Source organism: Oryctolagus cuniculus, chromosome 15, assembly GCF_051225735.1.
Source record: "Oryctolagus cuniculus isolate XC-2025 breed Fujian yellow rabbit chromosome 15, ASM5122573v1, whole genome shotgun sequence".
NCBI lineage: Eukaryota > Metazoa > Chordata > Mammalia > Lagomorpha > Leporidae > Oryctolagus > Oryctolagus cuniculus.
This window is the reverse complement of record NC_142881.1, coordinates 50,971,209-50,989,851: the sequence shown is the minus strand read 5'-3', so window position 1 is coordinate 50,989,851 and position 18,643 is coordinate 50,971,209. Positions and strand designations below refer to the sequence as shown.

Below are 18,643 nucleotides of genomic sequence, written 5' to 3'. Positions count from 1 at the left end.
TAATTAAAAGTTCTAATCACCCACATATTTCAGATTTCATTGTTCTGCGGGCTAGAGCAGTAGCTGCAGAAGTACAGCCATCCTTTACTGAAACATTGGCTTTTCATTAAGGAAATGCTGGTGATTGCTTTCAGGGAGGCGCCTGCCATGTAAAAGTGACACTGGGGAAGCAGACATTCAGCGACAGTGCCTCTGTCGTTAATAACCATTTATCATCTTCTCCCTGAGCGTTCCACAGTATTCGCTCCTTCTAATTGATTGGATGTGAGTTAAACGAGCCTGGAAGGAGGCTCTAGGACACTACGAAGGTAGGGACAGTTATTAAAACTCCAGGGCCGCCACTGGGTGCCGGGGTGGTTGTCTGCACCTGCACTGGAGTTTTCCTGTAGTCACAGGAACTGTACGATATTGCAATACGTAAGTCTCATTCCCTAGGAAAATATGACTGGGTAGCAAGTGCTTAAAATAGAGCACTTTCAACATTAGGACTAATGTATGGAGTGATATGAATGATGCTACTAGAGTTCATGGATTTAATTTATGACAGAAATTAAGCTGTCTCTTGAGAAAATTTCTGACCAGCACGCTGAGGTTTACCTTGGCTCTGCAATGGATTTGGTAGGCAAAGGTTTCAACACACTCATGCCCAGGGATGCGCAAGCCTGGATGAGGGGTTAATGACCAATGCCAAGTTCTTCAGCACACAGACACTTCTCTGGGAGTTCCCCCAGGGTCATGCAGCCATTCCTGCCTTCCTGACCAACACCTGGCTCTTGTCTGGGTGGTAGATTTTTCTTCTTACATCGAGGATGCGGCTTCAGGAGGCCCAGGGAGGTGGAAGTGGAGGAGGCGGAGCCTCAGCACAGCCAGTCACGCCCCTTAATCCACCGTGGGGATCCACACATCCACCAAATCTGAGACTCTTGCTTTCAGTACCCCAAACCACTCTTTCAGCTGTTGTCATCTCCCAACTGAGAAGTGCTCTGCTCATCTCAAGCAGAAGGAATTTCTTAATAAGGTTTCTTTTCTCTGAAATGTTTTAACCCTTGGAGAACCTGTGGGGATGGAGTCCTGAGACACTGAGTCCTGGATACCACATCACTTCGAGGTGAAGCAGAGCCCCCGAGTCATCAGGAAACATACTGGCAGGCTGATCATTTTTTGTCCAGCAAAAGGGGAGTTACCAAGAATTACACTGAAGCAACTGTATAAACAGAGATGCCCAGCAAGGATTGAAACATCGGTCCCTTCACAAGGGGTCAGGAAAATTATCTAAAACTGTGGTTTCAATGCAGTGGACAACAGCCACATGTGGCCACTTGAGCACCTGAAATGAGGCTAGTAGGAATCAAAGTGTTCCATTAGGAATAAGAGATTTTAAAGACTTTACATCAAGAAAATGTAAACTAATTTGATAATTTTTATATTGATTATGTATTTAAAAGAACTATCTAATGCATGTTAGATTAAATAAAATACAGTAGTAAAACCTTAAAAATAGATGTTTGAAAATAAAATATTCTTAATGATATGTGTTTATAATGGCCCACAACTTTTTTTTTACATTTTTGTCTTAGCTACAATATTCTACATTCTTCTAAATTCTCTACATTCTTAATGCATCTTACACAAGTTAAATAATTGTGATTAACTTTTTATTCATTTGAGAGAAAGAGAGAGAGAGAGAGAGCTGTCATCTGCTGGTTCACTCTCCAAACGCCCACAGAGTGAAGCCAGAGCTGGCAACTCAAGTCAGGTCTGCCACGTGGGTGGTGAGAACCCAACCACCTGAGCATCACCTGCTGCATTAGGGGAAAGCTGGGACTGGGGTCAGAACCCACACACTCCCGTAAGGGATGTGGGCATCCTCACTGCTTACCAGCAGACTGTTAGGCCAATCGCCTACTCAGAGGGTCAAACTCAGCTTTTTGCTTCTTTTTGTGTATTTGAAATGGGAGAGAGGGGAGAGAGAGAGATCATCCATCCACTGGTTCATGCCCCAAATTGCCACAACAGCCAGTGCTGGGCCAAGTCAAAGCCAGGAGTCCAGAATTTCAACCAGGCCTCCCATAAGAGCGCTGGGGACGTAAGTACTTGAGCCATCACCTGCTGCCTCCCAGGCAGGATGGGCGTGTCCCAAAGACATCCTGACTGTTGTACCAGGCATCTGTGCCTTTGTATTAATGGATCCCCTCATCGTCATCCTACACTTCCATTCAACTAAGCAGTACAGTCAATTTTAACTCTCCAGCATTAAATGAAGAAAAAAAGAGATACAGATGAAAAAAGAGAGAGGTTCATATCGTCCTATGGACCAGACACCATTTACACCCCTCGATCCAGACTGGCCCCAGCCTGTCTCTCAGATCAGTCACGCTGTCAGGGGAAGAGCAGCCAGCCAGCAACTAATAGGAAGTCTCCAGGCTGCAATCGACGGTACACTTGGGAATGAAAGAATCGACAGTGCTCTGTTATTTAGACTTGGCCTTTTTAAATCTTAGCCCCTTGACAACAAGGCTGACTTGACTGATGGTAATGGCGGGCTGTTACCCAGTGTCTGCTACACGCACCCAGATTGCCTCTCTCCAAGCACTCTTCACACTCTCCACACTACGTGTGTCATGACTCCGAATTTGTCAAAAAACCTGAGAACAGCATCAGGGGCAGCTCCTGTGATGACTGTGTCAATTCTTGTCTGTTTACCTACTTACACAGCTCAGAAGCACGGGCGCTTTTCTAGATGAAACACTCAACACTCTTGCCACCTTGGCTGTATTTGCTAAAAAACAGAACCCCCATGCTTTAAATCAAAGCTCTGCCTTCGATTTGTGCTAAGTCAGCTGAACGTGGCCAGTTTCACCAACCAAATCCAGCTTCTCCCCTTAAACAGCTATCCACCGGATAGTCTTTTCTTCAACTGTCCAAAGGATTAATTTTGTGAAAAGATTTGAAAGACAGAGTTACACACACACACACACACAGAGAGAGAGAGAGAGAGAGAGAGAGAGAGAGAGAGAGAGATACAGAGAGAGAAAGAGAGAGACAGCAAGAGTTTCCATCTATTGGCTCAATCCCCAATGGCCATAACAGCCAGGGCTGAGTTAGGCTGAAGCCAGGAGCCAGAGAGCTTCCTCCAGATCTCCCACACGAATGCAGGGGCCCAAGCCTTAGGCCATCCTCTGCTACTCTCTCCAGCCATTAGCAAGGAGCTGGACTGGAAGTGGAGCTGCAGAAACTCAAGCCAGTCAGTGCCCATATGGGATGCCGGTGTTGCAGGTGGAGGCTTACCCTCCTATGCCACAGTGTCAGACCCCAAGGGTTTAATTTGCTTCTGTTGATCTGAAGTGCTTTCTCACACGTGGGCTTTCCCTTGACATCTGGATGTTTGTGTGTGCATTACTCACTTACTCTGCACACATTAATCTAGTACCACCCACTGAAGTATGGGGTACTCTGCTAAGTTCAGGGCAAAATAACAAATGGCATTGTCTAAGAGAGTGTCTGGCCTGTGAGTACTTCATGAATGTTCACTGAATGAATAAATATGGTCCCTGGGTTGTGGGGACTCCAAGCCTAAAGGGAAAGATAGATAGGTAAACACATAATTGCACCCTTCAAGACCAAAACTGCTGGAGAGAAACCACGCCAAAATGCAACGAGGGGCATGAACTACGTGACGAGCACTGCCAGGAGAAAGAAGGAAGGCTTCACAAAGGAGGCTGCATGTGAATTACACCAAGCACTGGACGTCACAGAGGCCAGCAATATACAACCTCACCTCAAACCAAAGTCAAAGCTCATCATGCCAAGAAGTAGGAAAAAAAGTCACAGCTCACTTGATTTGTTTTGTTTACGCTTGGGGCTGCCAATGGAGGCTGCAAATTCATTAGGACTTGCAGGTCCTACTCCATTTCGGTCTCTCCAGTTCTCAGATTCGCTTCCACTTCCCAAGTGCTCACGACTGTTGGACCGTGACAGAGACACCGAGGAGCCCTGTGAATAGGCAAAACCGGACAAGACAGTGTTTAATACGGTGGGGTTCTCAGGGTCAGAGAAGAATCCACTTCACACCATTTCCCTCTACCGCCAACCCCTGCAACTGCCTGCAATGCCGGTTCTCAGGAGGACTGCCATACCCTCCAATGGGTCTGTCCTCCAGCAGCCAAGGACATCTGGTTAGATACACAGTGCTATGCAAACACAGATACCGGGGGAGGGGGGGGGCTGACGACGAGGGCAGCCAGAGCTCGAGAGCCCCCAGAAAGAATCCCCCCGAGGAGATGTGGAGAAGTGCATGCTGAGACTCCTCCTTATTTTCAGGAAATCGACCCTCTGGTGTGGCAGACTCTCTGCCTTGAATCACTCAAGAAGGATACATGAGAATGGGGCACAGAGAGACTCAAAGTTTTGGGAAGGATCACACTCCTACAGGCACTTTAAAACTTTCATGGAAAATGGAATTATAAGTTTATTTGGGTGAAAAAATTTTTGAAATCCATGTATATATCTTCTTCATAATATGCATTTATCATAAACTTTCTGAAGATTTCTCATGTGCATGAATTTCAAAAATTACACCACAATAAACTCATCCTTTCATTCCATTTCCCATGAACTTCTTAAAGTACCCTCTTAGAGTAGGAGGCTGGAGAAAGAGCTAGCATTTCCATTATATCACCATCTCCCAAATGAGTATACAATCTCACCCAAATAACAGATACCTGGAATAATGTACCTTTAATTATCCAAATTAAACATAATGTAAAACACCTCAAAGTTTGCACTGCACTTGCATTTATTCATTCCTTTAACCACGTATTTAATCAGTGTATTACAGGCCCCCTACTTTGTACTACTTAGAATATCAAAGGATTCTCTGACTTTCAAAGTTTTATATCCACTGGGAAATTGCACGAAAATCCTTTTACTGTTCACTTCAATAAACTCAATTCGATCTTGTAACAGCATAACCACAGCTGACTACACTCAACTTTCAACATTTCTTTAATGATGGCCTCATGACATCCTTTCTCACTGGATCCTCGGTAGGATCTTCTTCCTCTTCACTTGAAATGTCAGATGATCCTGTGGTGTGGTTCTAGGATCTTTTTTTTTTCTCTCATTCATTTTCCCATTAAGTAATCCCTACTTCTTTCACAGCTTACTGACAGCAGCGACTCCCAAATTTCTACCAAATGAGACTGCTCTGTTAAAATTTAGAATCGGAGAGCTGCCAATCTGACTTCTCCATTTTATTCTCTACTAAGAATTTTAAACAGTGTGCTTGAAACCAAATTTTTGATTACCTATCCCCAAACCTACTCTTCTCCCAGAATTCCTACAGCCTAGCAAGTGACTCCATTATCCACTCAGCTGCTTCAGCGAAAGTTCTCAGGGACAACCTTGACTGGCCCTCATTCCTCACATATCTAATCCATCCCAACAGGCTGTATCAACATCATCTCTAAACACGCCGCATATTTACCACTTCTCTCCATATCCACCACTGTTACCAAGTGCCTCCTTAATACCCATTTGGAGACTACACATGCTGCTCTGTCCCCATAATAAATGTTTGGAAAAGCAATGAGATCGGATTTTTTAAACGCAAACTATAATGAAGCATGTATCTGTGCAAAGTATCACAAAGCATTTCCATTGCACTTCACCTCATCACCAACCCCACGCTCCCCTACCCTGCTCATCTTCTGCTTCACAAACTCACCAGCTTGTTCTGACTTGGGGTGATCATGCCAGCTGTTTATTGGCCTATTATTCTTTCCTGAGATCTTCACAAGGCTAGCCCTTTCTTCTCATATAGGTTTTAGCTTAAAAGACTACCTACTCTAATGCACCTCTGTTTCACACGTATCAAGGACTTTCATCGCCTTATGCTTTCAGGTTTACTGTGTTGTTTCTACTCTGCAGAAAGCAAGCTCTATCCACAAATAGAAGCATACTATATTTAGGAACTGTTTGAGGTGCACAGAATTGTGCCTGGAGCACAAAAGGCTTAGCACATTTAGAATCACAAAAAGGATCCCACATAATCTCTTTCCTGACATCCATAGAATGCCTTTGCCAACTGTTAGGGAGGATTATGGGGAAATGAAGGCTCCTGAGACTCCAGAAATGATTTTCCAATGAAAGTATCTAGAATATTTACATTTGAACCAAGAGAAATCCAATGCAGGAAGGGAAATAAGAATATGTTGAAAACTGTTAACTCTGGAAGCATAAATTTGTCAATACCTGGTATTTACATATTTAAAAAGTCTACATCTAATCTTTTTTTGAGTGTACATAACCACTTACTCCAAACTTTAGGCTGATTTAATCCACACAGCTATACCCAACCTGGTTCCATATGGTGGTATCTAGAAACATTAAGTAAAAACATAGTGTTTTGATGTTTAATAGTTACTTATCTATGAGCTAACCTAAAGAGATCACCTCCATGCTATGAAATTTAAGATTTGAAACACTCATTATTGTTAGTTCTGGGAAGCTGAAAACTGCCTTTGATTCCATGTTCACTTGCTCCCAAGAATACGTGATAACTACTTATGCTTTTAAGACATGGGCAGCAAAAACGAAAGGAAAACCTCAATTCTTCTGGTAGTTCTGTTGCTGTCACGGAGGTAGTACAAGTCAAAGCCTTTTGTTTGATTTTGGATGTCCCAATACAACACCAAGTGGACAGGGTCATACATTTGAGTCTTGGAAAAAGCAAAAAAATCTTGAAAGTACATTTGGGATGGGCCAATTTCTCAAACTGCCCTAAAACTGGAAAAGTTTGCTTAAGTCTAGCTTCCCAATAATATGAAACAAGTATAAATTCTTGCCTCAAGCAAACTTCTTAGAGTAGGAAACTCATGGTCCCTGGCATTCTGAGCAAGCACCCCTCCCCTGTCACGGCCTACTCGAGAAACATTTTTTTATAGACAGTATTCTACTTGTTCTTCTGGTTTTATTTTTCCTTGAGAAAAAATTTTTTAGGAAAAGCAAGGTGTTTCTAGCCACCCTTCAATTTAATATATATGAATGCTTTAAAAAAAAAAAAGGTTTATGAAGCTACACTGTGGTGTGGCAGGCAAAGCCACTGCCTGTGATGCTGGCATCCCACATGGGCACTGGTGTGTGTCCTGGTTGCTCCACTTCCAATCCAGCTCCTTGCTGATGGCCTGGGAAAAGCAGTAGAGATGGCCCAAGTATTTAGGCCCATGCCACCTATGTGGGAGACCAGATAAAGGCTTTGGCTCCTGGCTTAGACCTGTCCATTGTGGTCATCTGGGGAGTGAATCAGCAGTGACTCTCCGTCTCTCTCTATAACTCTTTTAAATAAATAAATGATTGCTTTTAAAAAAAGATTTATTTATTTGAAAGGCAGAAGAACAAGGAGAGATCTTCCATCTGCTGGTTCACTCCCCAAATGCCTGCGACAGCTGGGGCTGGGCCAGGGCCAGGGCCAGGTCAAAGCCAGGAGCCAGTGATTCCATCAGTGTCTCCCTTTATGGCAGTATCCCAGCTGGGAATCAAGATGTGATCTTTCTTCTTTATAAAAGCTGTTCTCTCCACTCTTCCCCAGATTGTTTCCCACATTCTGACCCATAGGAGCAACACTGTATTGTTTCTAATCCCTCTGAGTCATGGCAGAAGAAGGGAGAGGGATACATACTGCAGGAGCAACTGCTGTAGAAAATTAGGTAACATTACATGAGAGGTTCAGCCCTGCCCTCCCATCTTTTTTTTTTTTTTTTTTGTCCTCTCCTTTAACGTCAATGGATTTAGAGCTGTATGAGAAAACGTTCAAGTCCTACCTACCATAGAGAACCCGAAGCACCATTCCTAAGAACACCTTGGTCCCATCTTTCCATCAGCAGTGTGTAAAGGAGTGGATGACACAGTGAATGCTCATCTCCCAATCCTCTGGCCACACCTGCTCCTCCTGCCACCTCTTTCAGTGTGAATGGGCTGCTCGACAGCATTCAGGATAGAGGAGCCCGCCTGCCTGAGATAGCAAATGCAGGAAAAGCCACAGGAAGAGGCTGAGGCACTGGGTCCGAGTCCCTGCACACTGATTCCTGCAGAACACCACCTGCCTGTCCTGGGACAAATGTTGGGCTGGGTCCCCTCTGCCCACTTGTGCCAGCATGCCCCCTGGTGCTAGGCCCATGGCAGCAGTGTTTCCTGAATGGCACCTGCTTCAGAATCTTGTGCTGAAATCAGACCCCTGGCTTTTACTCCTGCCCTGCCATTTGAGAGCCTACAGGAACAACCTGTATTTTTCTCAAGCAATTCTTATTTCCATGAAAGAATGGCAATAAGGTTCTAGATCAGTGACAGATCACTTGCAGCTATGTACCTTTTTGGGCTATATCATTAGTTAGGAGAAGAAGGAAGACATTTTCTCTCTCTCTCTTTTTTTTTTTTTTGAAAAGTTTTTTTTTTTTTGACAGGCAGAGTGGACAGTGAGAGAGACAGAGAGAGAGAGAAAGGTCTTCCTTTGCCGTTGGTTCACCCTCCAATGGCCGCCGCTGCAGCCGGCGCACCGCGCTGATCCGATGGCAGGAGCCAGGATCCAGGTGCTTTTCCTGGTCTCCCATGGGGTGCAGGGCCCAAGCACCTGGGCCATCCTCCACTGCACTCCCTGGCCATAGCAGAGAGCTGGCCTGGAAGAGGGGCAACCGGGACAGAATCCGGCGCCCCAATCGGGACTAGAACCCGGTGTGCCGGCGCCACAAGGTGGAGGATTAGCCTATTGAGCCACGGCGCCGGCTTTTTTTTTTTTTTTACAGATTCATTTATTTGAAAGTCAGAGAAAGTTACACACACACACACACACAAGTCTTCCATCCGTTAGTTCACTTCCCAATTGGCCACAATGGCCGGAGCTGTGCCAGTCTGAAGCCAGGAGCCAGAAGGCAGGAGCTTCTTCTTCTGGGTCTCCCACGTTGGTGCAGGGGTCCAAGGACTTGGGCCAACTTTCACTGCTTTCCCAGGCCATAGCAGAGAGTTGGATCAGAAGTGGAGCAGCCAGCACATGATCCAGTGCCCATATGGGATGCTGGCACTGCAGGCAGCGGCTTCAACCACTATGCCACAGTGTCAGCCCCAGGGAGACATCCTCTAAAATGGACTCGAGTGTTTTTGCTGATGCGTACTGACCATGACATTCAGGGAGACACTTAACCAGTCTGTGGCCCTCTTTCCTCTCTGGGTGTTTGTGGTTGAAAATACACCTTCTGATCACTGAAGTCATAAATAAGAGTGTAACTGTTAAATCAACAATGGGAGTCACTGTGTACCTACTCCCCATGTAGGATCTCTGTCCTTAATGTGTTATACTATGTGAATTAACAGTAAAACTAGTATTCAAACAGTACTTTATTCTTTGTGTGTCTGTGAGGGTGCAAACTATTGAAATCTTTACTTAGTATATACTAAGTTGATATTCTGTATATAAAGATAATTAAAAATGAATTTTAATGAAGAATGGGATGGGGGAGGTGGGATGGCTTGTGGGTGGGAGGGTGGTTATGGGGGAAAATCCGCTATAATCCAGAAGTTATACTTTTAAAATTTATATTTATTAAATAAGTTTTTTTTTTGACAGGCAGAGTGGACAGTGAGAGAGAGACAGAGAGAAAGGTCTTCCTTTGCCATTGGTTCACCCCCCAATGGCCGCTGTGGCCGGCGCACTGCGCTGATCCGAAGCCAAGAGCCAGGTGCTTCTCCTGGTCTCCCATGCGGGGGCAGGGCCCAAGGATCTGGGCATCCTCCACTGCCTTCCCGGGCCACAACAGAGAGCTGGCTTGGAAGAGGGGCAACCAGGACAGAATCTGGTGCCCCGACCAGGACTAGAACCCGGGAGCCAGCGCTGCAGGCGCAGGATTAGCCTATTGAGCCACGGCGCTGGCCTAAATAAAAGTTTTTTAAAAAAAGAAAATGCACCTTCTAAATAAGAAACTATGTGAGTGTGATGTAACAGAATTACTTCTAATACGTTCTGTGTGCATAGAATACTCTGAAGTACTTCTTTGGATATTAAAAACCACAAATAGTTCGAACGTGCAGGGACACCTTCACCGACACCTCCACTGACGAGCAAGCACACACATAAGCTCGTCTGTCAGCCCTCGGTTTTGTCTGGGGTCCAGTTTTCCAGTGCAAATAATAATGGGTGATCAACATAACTGAGAACATTACTGTGCACAGTGGCGAGCACTGGACGTCTCTGATGTCTTCCTCAGTGCAACCCAAATAAAAAAATAAGCCGCTGGAAGTGAAGTCACTTGCCAAAGCTACACATCTGCTCAGGGTGGTTCTGAGACCACAGAACCTTTGCACGTGACCAGTTCTTTGCTGAAATAATCCTTATTTTCAACCTGTTATATGGTCCATCTTAGAAGTGAATGATATTTCTCATGTTAAATATCTCATCTCAAACTAGGGGAAGACAATCAACAACCTGGTATTTCACTCTGTCAAAAGCAATGGTGAGTGAAATTGGTGACAACAGAAAATGTCGCTAGAGAGTCTAAAGATTAGGACAGTAGCTTTAAGGTCTTGGCTAATAAAAGTGTTGGGGCCTGTGCTGTGGCTCAGGGCGCTAAGCCTCCTCCTGTGGTGCCGGCATCCCATATGGGAGCCAGTTCATGTCCCAGCTGCTCCTCTTCCAATCCAGCTCTCTGCTGTGGCTTGGGAAAACAGTAGAAGATGGTCCAAGTGCTTGGTCCTCTGCATCCACGTGGGAGACGGTCCACGTGCTTGGTCCTCTGCATCCACGTGGGAGACGGTCCAAGTGCTTGGTCCCCTGCATCCACGTAGGAGACTCAGAATAACTTCTGGCTCCTGGCTTCGGAATGGCCCAGCTCTAGCCATGGCAGCCATTTGGGGAGTGATCCAGCAGATGGAAGACCTTCCTCCCTCTCTATCTCTCCATCTTTTTAACTCTACCTTTCAAAGAAATAAATAAAAATTTAAAAAAGGGGGAACGTCTATCTTCTCTCACAGCTATAATGGCAGAGTGGGGGGCTACCTGTTACAACATGAACATTTTTCATGTCACTTTCACATAGTCACTGCTGAAGGTAGCTTCAATTTAACTACACCTACCCAGTGGCTACTGTGACTCTGATGGTGAAATCCAAAGGGGACTATTCTTTTTAGTACTTCCTTTTCACTTTCTCAAAGAGACCGAAGGAGAAAAAATAACATGTTTGCTTTTGCCTTTCACCAGCAGTCTGGTGTATTCAAAGACACTGGGTGGAAAAAACCACTCAACCTACACGTGCTAGTTACTAGACTTAATGTATGCTAAACTGATCTTCTGTATATAAAGAGAATCGAAAATGAATCTTGATGTGAATGGAAGGGGAGAGGGAGTGGATAAGGGGAGGGTTGCGGGTTGGAGGGACGTTATGGGGGGGAAGCCATTGTAATCCATAAGCCGTACTTTGGAAATTTATATTCATTAAATAAAAGTTAAAAAAAATAAAAAAAATAAAAAAAAAACAATTACAAAGCCTTCAACGAGTATTTGATTTTCAGCCTACAGTACTCTGGTCGAACACTCTGACTTCTGGATTAGTCATTTCCATCCATGATTTGGTTTGTACACTTTACCAGTGTGTGGTGTATACACGTTCTTGCCCTCTAGCCCATCCCTCTCCTGTCTCCAAAGGGCTCATCACAAACATTGGACACCCTCAAACAGAGAAGGCCTGCTTCGTGGGTCACATGTAGTCTGGCTGGGGCATATGGAATTCTGGATTGCTCCACCATATGGCAAAAATGCCAGCTGCCTCGTCCACCCCGAGCAGTGCAGCCAACATCTGGGAAGCATAAAAATCTTGGAGCTCTTGTTAGAGATACTTCCTGCTGTGTTCCTGGCACATCTGAACACACTGAATTTTAAACTCATATCTGCAGACCTGTTTTTGTTGAATATTTGCCCTTTACCCCTCCGGTGGCCTTCCTAGTGATACACTTGGAGGAAAGGACCCTTGATACATTTGTAATGGCTATCACAGCTGCCCTTTGCTTCGTCTCAGGCCTGTTTTGTAATTTATAACACAACTCTCCCTCAGCAACACACACACTCATCCTAACTTAGACCTCCCATCGCAGCCCATCAACAACTCTGACAGCAGACAGGTAAGAGACCATAAAACCTAAGATGTCACCAAGTTCTAGTAGTATGTTCACAGGGAGAGAAATAGAACCAAGTTTCCAGTCATCACTTCTCCTTATAAAGAATGGAACGAGAGGGAACGACCGTCCTCCTTTGATGAGAGAACACACAGGAAGAATCCAGGCCATGACGCTACAAACCTCGTAAGTGGTTGTCATCGTGGGCTTATAGGACACGTGATTAGCTCTTCTCAGCTCCTTGATAGTCTCAGCTGGCATAGATTTTGAAAACCCCAGGCCACTCCAGGTATTTGTGGGTGTTCTGACCTCCGTCACAACTGGTTTTTTTAACATTGCTTTTGAAAATGGAATATAAAACAAATGCTTGTTATGTCTAACTCACTTCTTATGTAAAATACTGAAGATGAGTGTTATTGCGTAGACACATATGGAATTACCAGTGAATGTTACTTCTTAACAAAAATGCCTAAAATATCTTAATAAAATACCCCAAATGATATTAAGTGAAAAAATGCTACATCAATTCTCAGTTGGTCTAATGCTAATCGATTCAACAAAATACATTCAGTGGCAACAAAACTTGTACAATTCGAATGCAAACATTCTGGGTTTATTATCATGAGCATCTGGTTCCTCAATTTACCAAGGAATACTTAAAAATCATTTATGAGTCCATTAAAATACAAAGTGTGAATCATGATTGTATCGTATACCTTTGGTTGCTAGTAACTTCTTCTGTTCATAGTCAAATGCCTGAAAAGAAAAGATAGAAAATGTTTTCATTGTCTGTCTCTTTCAATGTCATGCAATGCTCATGCCAATGGTTAGAGAACAAAGGTTCTAACCACGTCCCATGAGTATTTCTCAGATATAGGCTAAGCTTTGCACCATGTGACAAAATCCCATCCAAGTCTCACAAATCTACATCCTTTCAAAACTAATTAACTATAATAGTAAATTACTATTTCTGACTTCACGACATTGCAGAAACAAGTTAGACTTTTTCTCCAAAGAGGAAAAACAAAGTTTTTTACTATGAATATCTACCACACCAGGACCAATAAATGCTAAAGTGAGTGAATAACTTTAAGAGTTATGCCATTTCTAAATACACCCAAATGCTGTTAAGTTATCCATTGGCCTCCTTTGTGTCTCAGAGTCCCTCTTTATCCAGGGAAGTATGGCCTGAAATGGTCTGACATCAAGGTAACTTCGGAAATTTTGAGGCCTGATTAGTATAGTCTTTGCTTTTGAAATGAGATTAATGGCAATCTATCTTTCTAAAGGTATTTGGCAATACAGTGTCATTAAACCTAGTTACATCTATTGCACAGGATGGCATCATTTATTCCATTACCAGTGCATTAGTAACACTGTTGCAAGCATGTCTACCACGGGTGTTTCTGAAGAAAGTAGTGGAAATACAGCTCCAGCTCAAACATTACACTAATCTTATCAACTCCCCAATGTAGCTAGGTAGGACCTGATTTAAGGACATCTCAAAGGCCAACAAAGGCAGTCAAGAGCCAAGAGATAAGAGTTTCCTGTCCTCCTCTCAGGAAGACTAACGTAAGGTACCCACATAATTCATGGTCTTAAACACGACACTTCTGAGAATGAGATAAGCTGTGAATCATTAGGCCAGGATATAAAATAGTGTTGTCCTAGACAAACCAGGGTATCTAATAATTCCAACAACATGGATGTAAATCAGAGGAGCCAAATTTTTAGATACAACAGTTTGATGACATTTTTGAAATCCTAGTTCTAAAATAGCATTGGAAGTAAAACTTTAAAATTATTAATGTTCAAGGGCAAGGTGGGGAGAGAACCTAAATTCACTGTTCAGAAGTATTTACTGAATTTACAGACATCACACTGAACTTGCATCAATGAATCCATGATCACTTACAGCTTTAGTGACTTACAAGTTTAGAAGGATTGGCTGAAAGAAATAACTATAAGCTAAATTAGGAAGTGAGCTAAATGAAATCTGGAGATAAATCACACCAAGAGCAGTCAAGAGACTGAAGGCCACAGCTTTTGTACACCTAATGACTCAAAAAAAGTCTTAAATGCAAAGGATTAAACACAAGGTGGGCGGGGAGATGGCGCTGTGGCGTAGTAGGTAAAGCCCACCGCCTGCAGTGCCAGCATCCCATATGGGTGCTGCTTTGAGTCCTGGCTGCCCCACTTCCAATCCAGCTCTCTGTTATGGCCTGGGAAAGCAGTAGAAGATGTCCCAAGCATTTGGGCCCCTGCACCCCAAGTGGGAGATCCGGAGGAAGCTCCTGGCTCCTGGTTTCAGATTGGCGCAGCCCTGGCCATTGTGGTCAACTGTGGAGTGAACCAGCAGATGGAAAATCTCTTTCTCTTTCTCTCTCTCTCTGCCTCTGCCTCTCCTCTCTCTGTGTAACTATGACTTTCAAATAAATAAATCTTTAAAACACACACACACACACAAAGGGAGCAGGCACTGTGGCTCAGCAGGCTACAAAGTGGCCTGTGGCAGTATCCCATATGGGCACCGGTTCGAGTTTTACCTGCTCCCTTACAATCCAGCTTCCTGATAATGCGCCTGGGAAAGCAATAGAAGATGGCCCAAGTCCTCAGGCCCTTGTATCCAGCTAAGAGACATGGAGGAAGCTCCTGGTTCCTGGCTCCTGGCTCCTGACTTAGGCATGGCCTAGGCCCAGCCATTTGGGTAGTGAATCAGAAGATGGAAGATTTTCTTCTCTCTGTAGCTCTGCCTTTCAAATAAATAAATCTTTAAAACAAACAAACAAAAAAGGGCTGGTGCCAGTGGATCACTTGGTTAATCCTCCACCTGCAGTGCCAGCATCCCATATGGGCGCTGGGTTCTAGTCCCGGTTGCTCCTCTTCCAGTCCAGCTCTCTGCTGTGGCCCGGGAGGGCAGTGGAGGATGGCCCAAGTGCTTGGGCCCCTGCACCCACGTGGGAAACCAGGAAAAGCACCTGGCTCCTGGCTTCAGATCGGCGCAGTGCCGGCTGTAGCGGCTATTTGGGGAGTGAAACAAAGGAAGGAAGACCTTTCTCTCTCTCTCTCTCTGTCTATATCTACCTGTCCCCCCCCCCCAAAAAAAAAGCACACAGGGAGGACTGTATAGTAGCCTGCACTGGAATTACAATAGTATAATTTAGTTCCATGAATTAATTTTTTGACATACTTATGACAGCTTTTTTGTATGTGGGATTTTATTAAAAAAAAAAGAAAAAGAAGTTCGTCTCTTTTGAAGATAAAGGGATGAAGGTGATACATTTCTTTCTATGAAGAGGTTAAGTCTACCGAGTAGTTCTGATGCTGGCTGAAATCAAATGTTTATAGGAATCTCTAAAAACATTATGCATAAAATTCTTATTTTTCATATTGTGACACATATGGAAATTAAATTCCTCAATTTCATGGTCAATATTTTATTTTGAGCAATTAGCATGGCAGTTTTAAAACAAAGACAGAGGAAGCCTTTGTTGAAGTTGTTTGAAATAATCAAGGAAAGCTGTGAACCAATACAATCATCAATAATACTCAGCATCTCCTTTCAAAGAACTAAAACTTCACATTAGTTATTTTCATAGCTATCCGTAAATGGCACCAAATAAATTTATCACCTCAATTTCACAGATGGCGTATTATGTCTATTTATCCAAGACTATGTCACGAGGCAGTGATACTAGTAATGCAATCTCTTGAGTAACAGCAGAATGATGTTATTTGCCTAAGACACAGTGACACAGATCACTTTGTACATCTTTAATATATTTAAAATCATTTAAGCTAAATCCTGCACTTCATCTTTAATGTTCATAGTAAAACCAATTCCTAACTACTGCATATATTGTTTAATTTCATTTTGACCAGTCTGCAGAAGGAACACCTAACTTCTGCCCTATTGCTTAATACTCACAGAACTCACTCGCGGACCCCTGCACCCTACGTTTGCATGCCCTTCCAGTGTTCCTGGCATTACCTGCATGTTGACGTACGACGGCCGTGGGGCAAGGCGGGCCCTTTCCGAGTTCTGCTGGGCGGCCGCTGCCCTCTCTGCCGCTCGCTCACTCCCTGGAGCCTTCTTATCAGCCAAAGGGCTTTCTGCAGCATTCAGTTCAGGGTCTGAGAGCAGTCTGTCTGCACCGCTGTGGAACAAATTTGAGAATTTAGCATTCTACTGTAAATACAAATGAATGTGCCACATACACCATGCATGCAGACCACTGTCAACTAGTTACCCGTATTATCTCACTTAATCCTCATAGCAATGCTACGACATAGGTACTCATGTCATTTCCATTTCACAGATGACCCTTCCAAGGTCACACCTCTAAAGTGTGCATGATGGAGGCAGGAATTTGAACCAGGAGCTCAGATTTTTAAAGATATATATTCATAGATACTATATACAGCATATAAGCTATACTGCTTCTGGAACAGATCAGACATACAGAAAAGATGTATAGCTTGTATATAGCAAGCAGATAACACTGACGCATGCATACAAAGTCTAAGCAGAGACTGAGTCGACCTACAGCTGCGTGAATGACATTAACAGTAATACATGTGTGCAAAGTACGTATGATACTGCTAACAAACGCAGCTTATGAGTAAGAAATATTCTCCAAAGCCTACACAGAGCAACGGGCAGAGAGCATGAAAGTGCTTCTTATAATGAGCAGCCATTACCTTGATTTGAACACACGATACATGCAGGATATAAGCACCTCAGCTTCAAATCCAACTACAAGTTAGGCTCAGATGAGAAAAAGAGATACGTAACAAGCACCAAAGAGCTGACTGGTTCACTTGCTCAGTTTTATTGGTTCAACTATGCAGTTGCTGTGCCAGAAGAATTAAGAAAAGGCTACTGAAGACAAAGGGAGGAACAATGAGCGGTGCTTGCCAACCACTGATGGAACCCTCACAGAAAGCATCCGAGCTGGGACTTGGAGGGTATTTGCAAGATAACTGACGCCAAAGGCGAGGAGAACAGCAACTCTGAGGGAAGTCCCTGAGGAATGTGAGTGTGCAGTGCAGGCCACTGGTGTGTGTAAAGCCAGGTGAGACAAGATCAGACTCACATTAAAAAAAAAAAAAAAAAAAAAAAAAAAAGCTGAGGCGAGGCTGGAGGCGGGGAGCCCACTCTGGAGGCACTAGCTTAATCCAGATGGGAGATGGTGATAAGGTCTGAAACAGTCACAATGATGAAAGGATTACATTTATACTTCAGGTGCATCAATACATTGAAGAAAGCCAAAGCATTTCTCTAACTTACATTAAAGAACATTAATTTGGAGGACCAAAGATATATAAAGAAAAACACAATACAGAATTGGGCAAAATGAGAATAATCATAATTAACCAAACACTTTACAAAACAAAACAGATTTTTTGTTAAGAAAGGGAGGGAATAAGACTGTATTTGCTAATGCTTGCATGAAGACCCTCTAAGAATACTGAAGGAACCAACAAAGAGAGCAGACAATTTCAGGTAGATGGGGATTCCGAAACTCTCCATGCAGACACTATCAAAACAAACAGAACTAGAGCAGGAAAGAGTAAGGCTGACACACTGGAAACTGCTACGGCAAGGGAGAGTCATATTTAATACAATTTATCCACTTATACTTGCTGTTATTACTAATAAATTAAATCATGATATTGTCAAGCACTTATTTAAGTGTCTGTAATTAAGTAACTTGGAAAAATGAAACCATTGCTTAAGAAATAAATTCAAAGGCAAATAAGGAATTCTAAATGGAAAAATGCCTGACAGCAAAAATCAGAGAGTAAAACTGCCCAGGCTGATTACTAAAAAGCAGAGAGAAAACTAAGCCAATACAGATGGTTTAAGAGGGTACAAATATAAACTCCAACAAACCAAACTGGAGCAGGACTATAAAGATTTAAAAAGGGTGAAACTCATCAGATGTTATTCCTTAATAAAATTAAAAAGAAAGGATAAGATGGAAAATAAGCCACTGAAGAGATTCAACCTGAATTGAACCACAGAGTATTGAGTTTAAAACAAATTCAATCTTTTATAATACACTTCTCTCCCAAGGACAAGGGCTTTAAAAATTAAAATACATACTGTAAGTGTGAGTTTTTGGTGCCCTGCAGTAGTTCCACTGTCTGCCTCTTGGCACAAGAAACCTTGGAGGGACCCATCATCTGCTTCAAGTCCCCAGCATTCCCAGAATGAGAGGGACTTCGAGGCATGCCCACTTCAACGAACGCATCGTTACAACCTGCAGAGAGAAGACAAACCTGACCAACATCATCCTACAGTGGACAGTTGCCTGCAATGGAAATAAATCAGAATCCAACACTATGGAGGTATTGTTAGCCTGACAGAGACTTAACAGCTTTCATCTATAAGATGATACTTTAACAAATTCAGGCTGTCACAGTAACCCAATCCGAAGAGACCCCTATATTAGAGACTGTTAGGGGTAAGAGGGTTATAAAAAGA

General features: G+C 43.4%; 1 protein-coding gene and 1 long non-coding RNA gene across 15 annotated transcripts in view; both read right to left on the bottom strand.

The window, feature by feature from the left end:
* LOC149121989 (uncharacterized) overlaps positions 1 to 18,643 on the bottom strand; it is a 473,114-nt gene that overhangs the window by 29,999 nt on the left and 424,472 nt on the right. The window lies entirely within an intron of this gene.
* BICC1 (BicC family RNA binding protein 1) overlaps positions 1 to 18,643 on the bottom strand; it is a 336,500-nt gene that overhangs the window by 11,256 nt on the left and 306,601 nt on the right. For all 14 annotated transcript variants that reach the window (XM_051823885.3, XM_070057685.2, XM_089314866.1 and 11 more), the window contains 5 exons: positions 18,263 to 18,419; positions 16,145 to 16,310; positions 12,870 to 12,909; positions 12,337 to 12,491; positions 3,837 to 3,993 (listed from right to left, as the gene is read on the bottom strand). In XM_051823885.3, the coding sequence (XP_051679845.2) occupies positions 3,837 to 3,993; positions 12,337 to 12,491; positions 12,870 to 12,909; positions 16,145 to 16,310; positions 18,263 to 18,419 (675 nt within the window). The remainder of the gene's footprint in view (positions 1 to 3,836; positions 3,994 to 12,336; positions 12,492 to 12,869; positions 12,910 to 16,144; positions 16,311 to 18,262; positions 18,420 to 18,643) is intronic.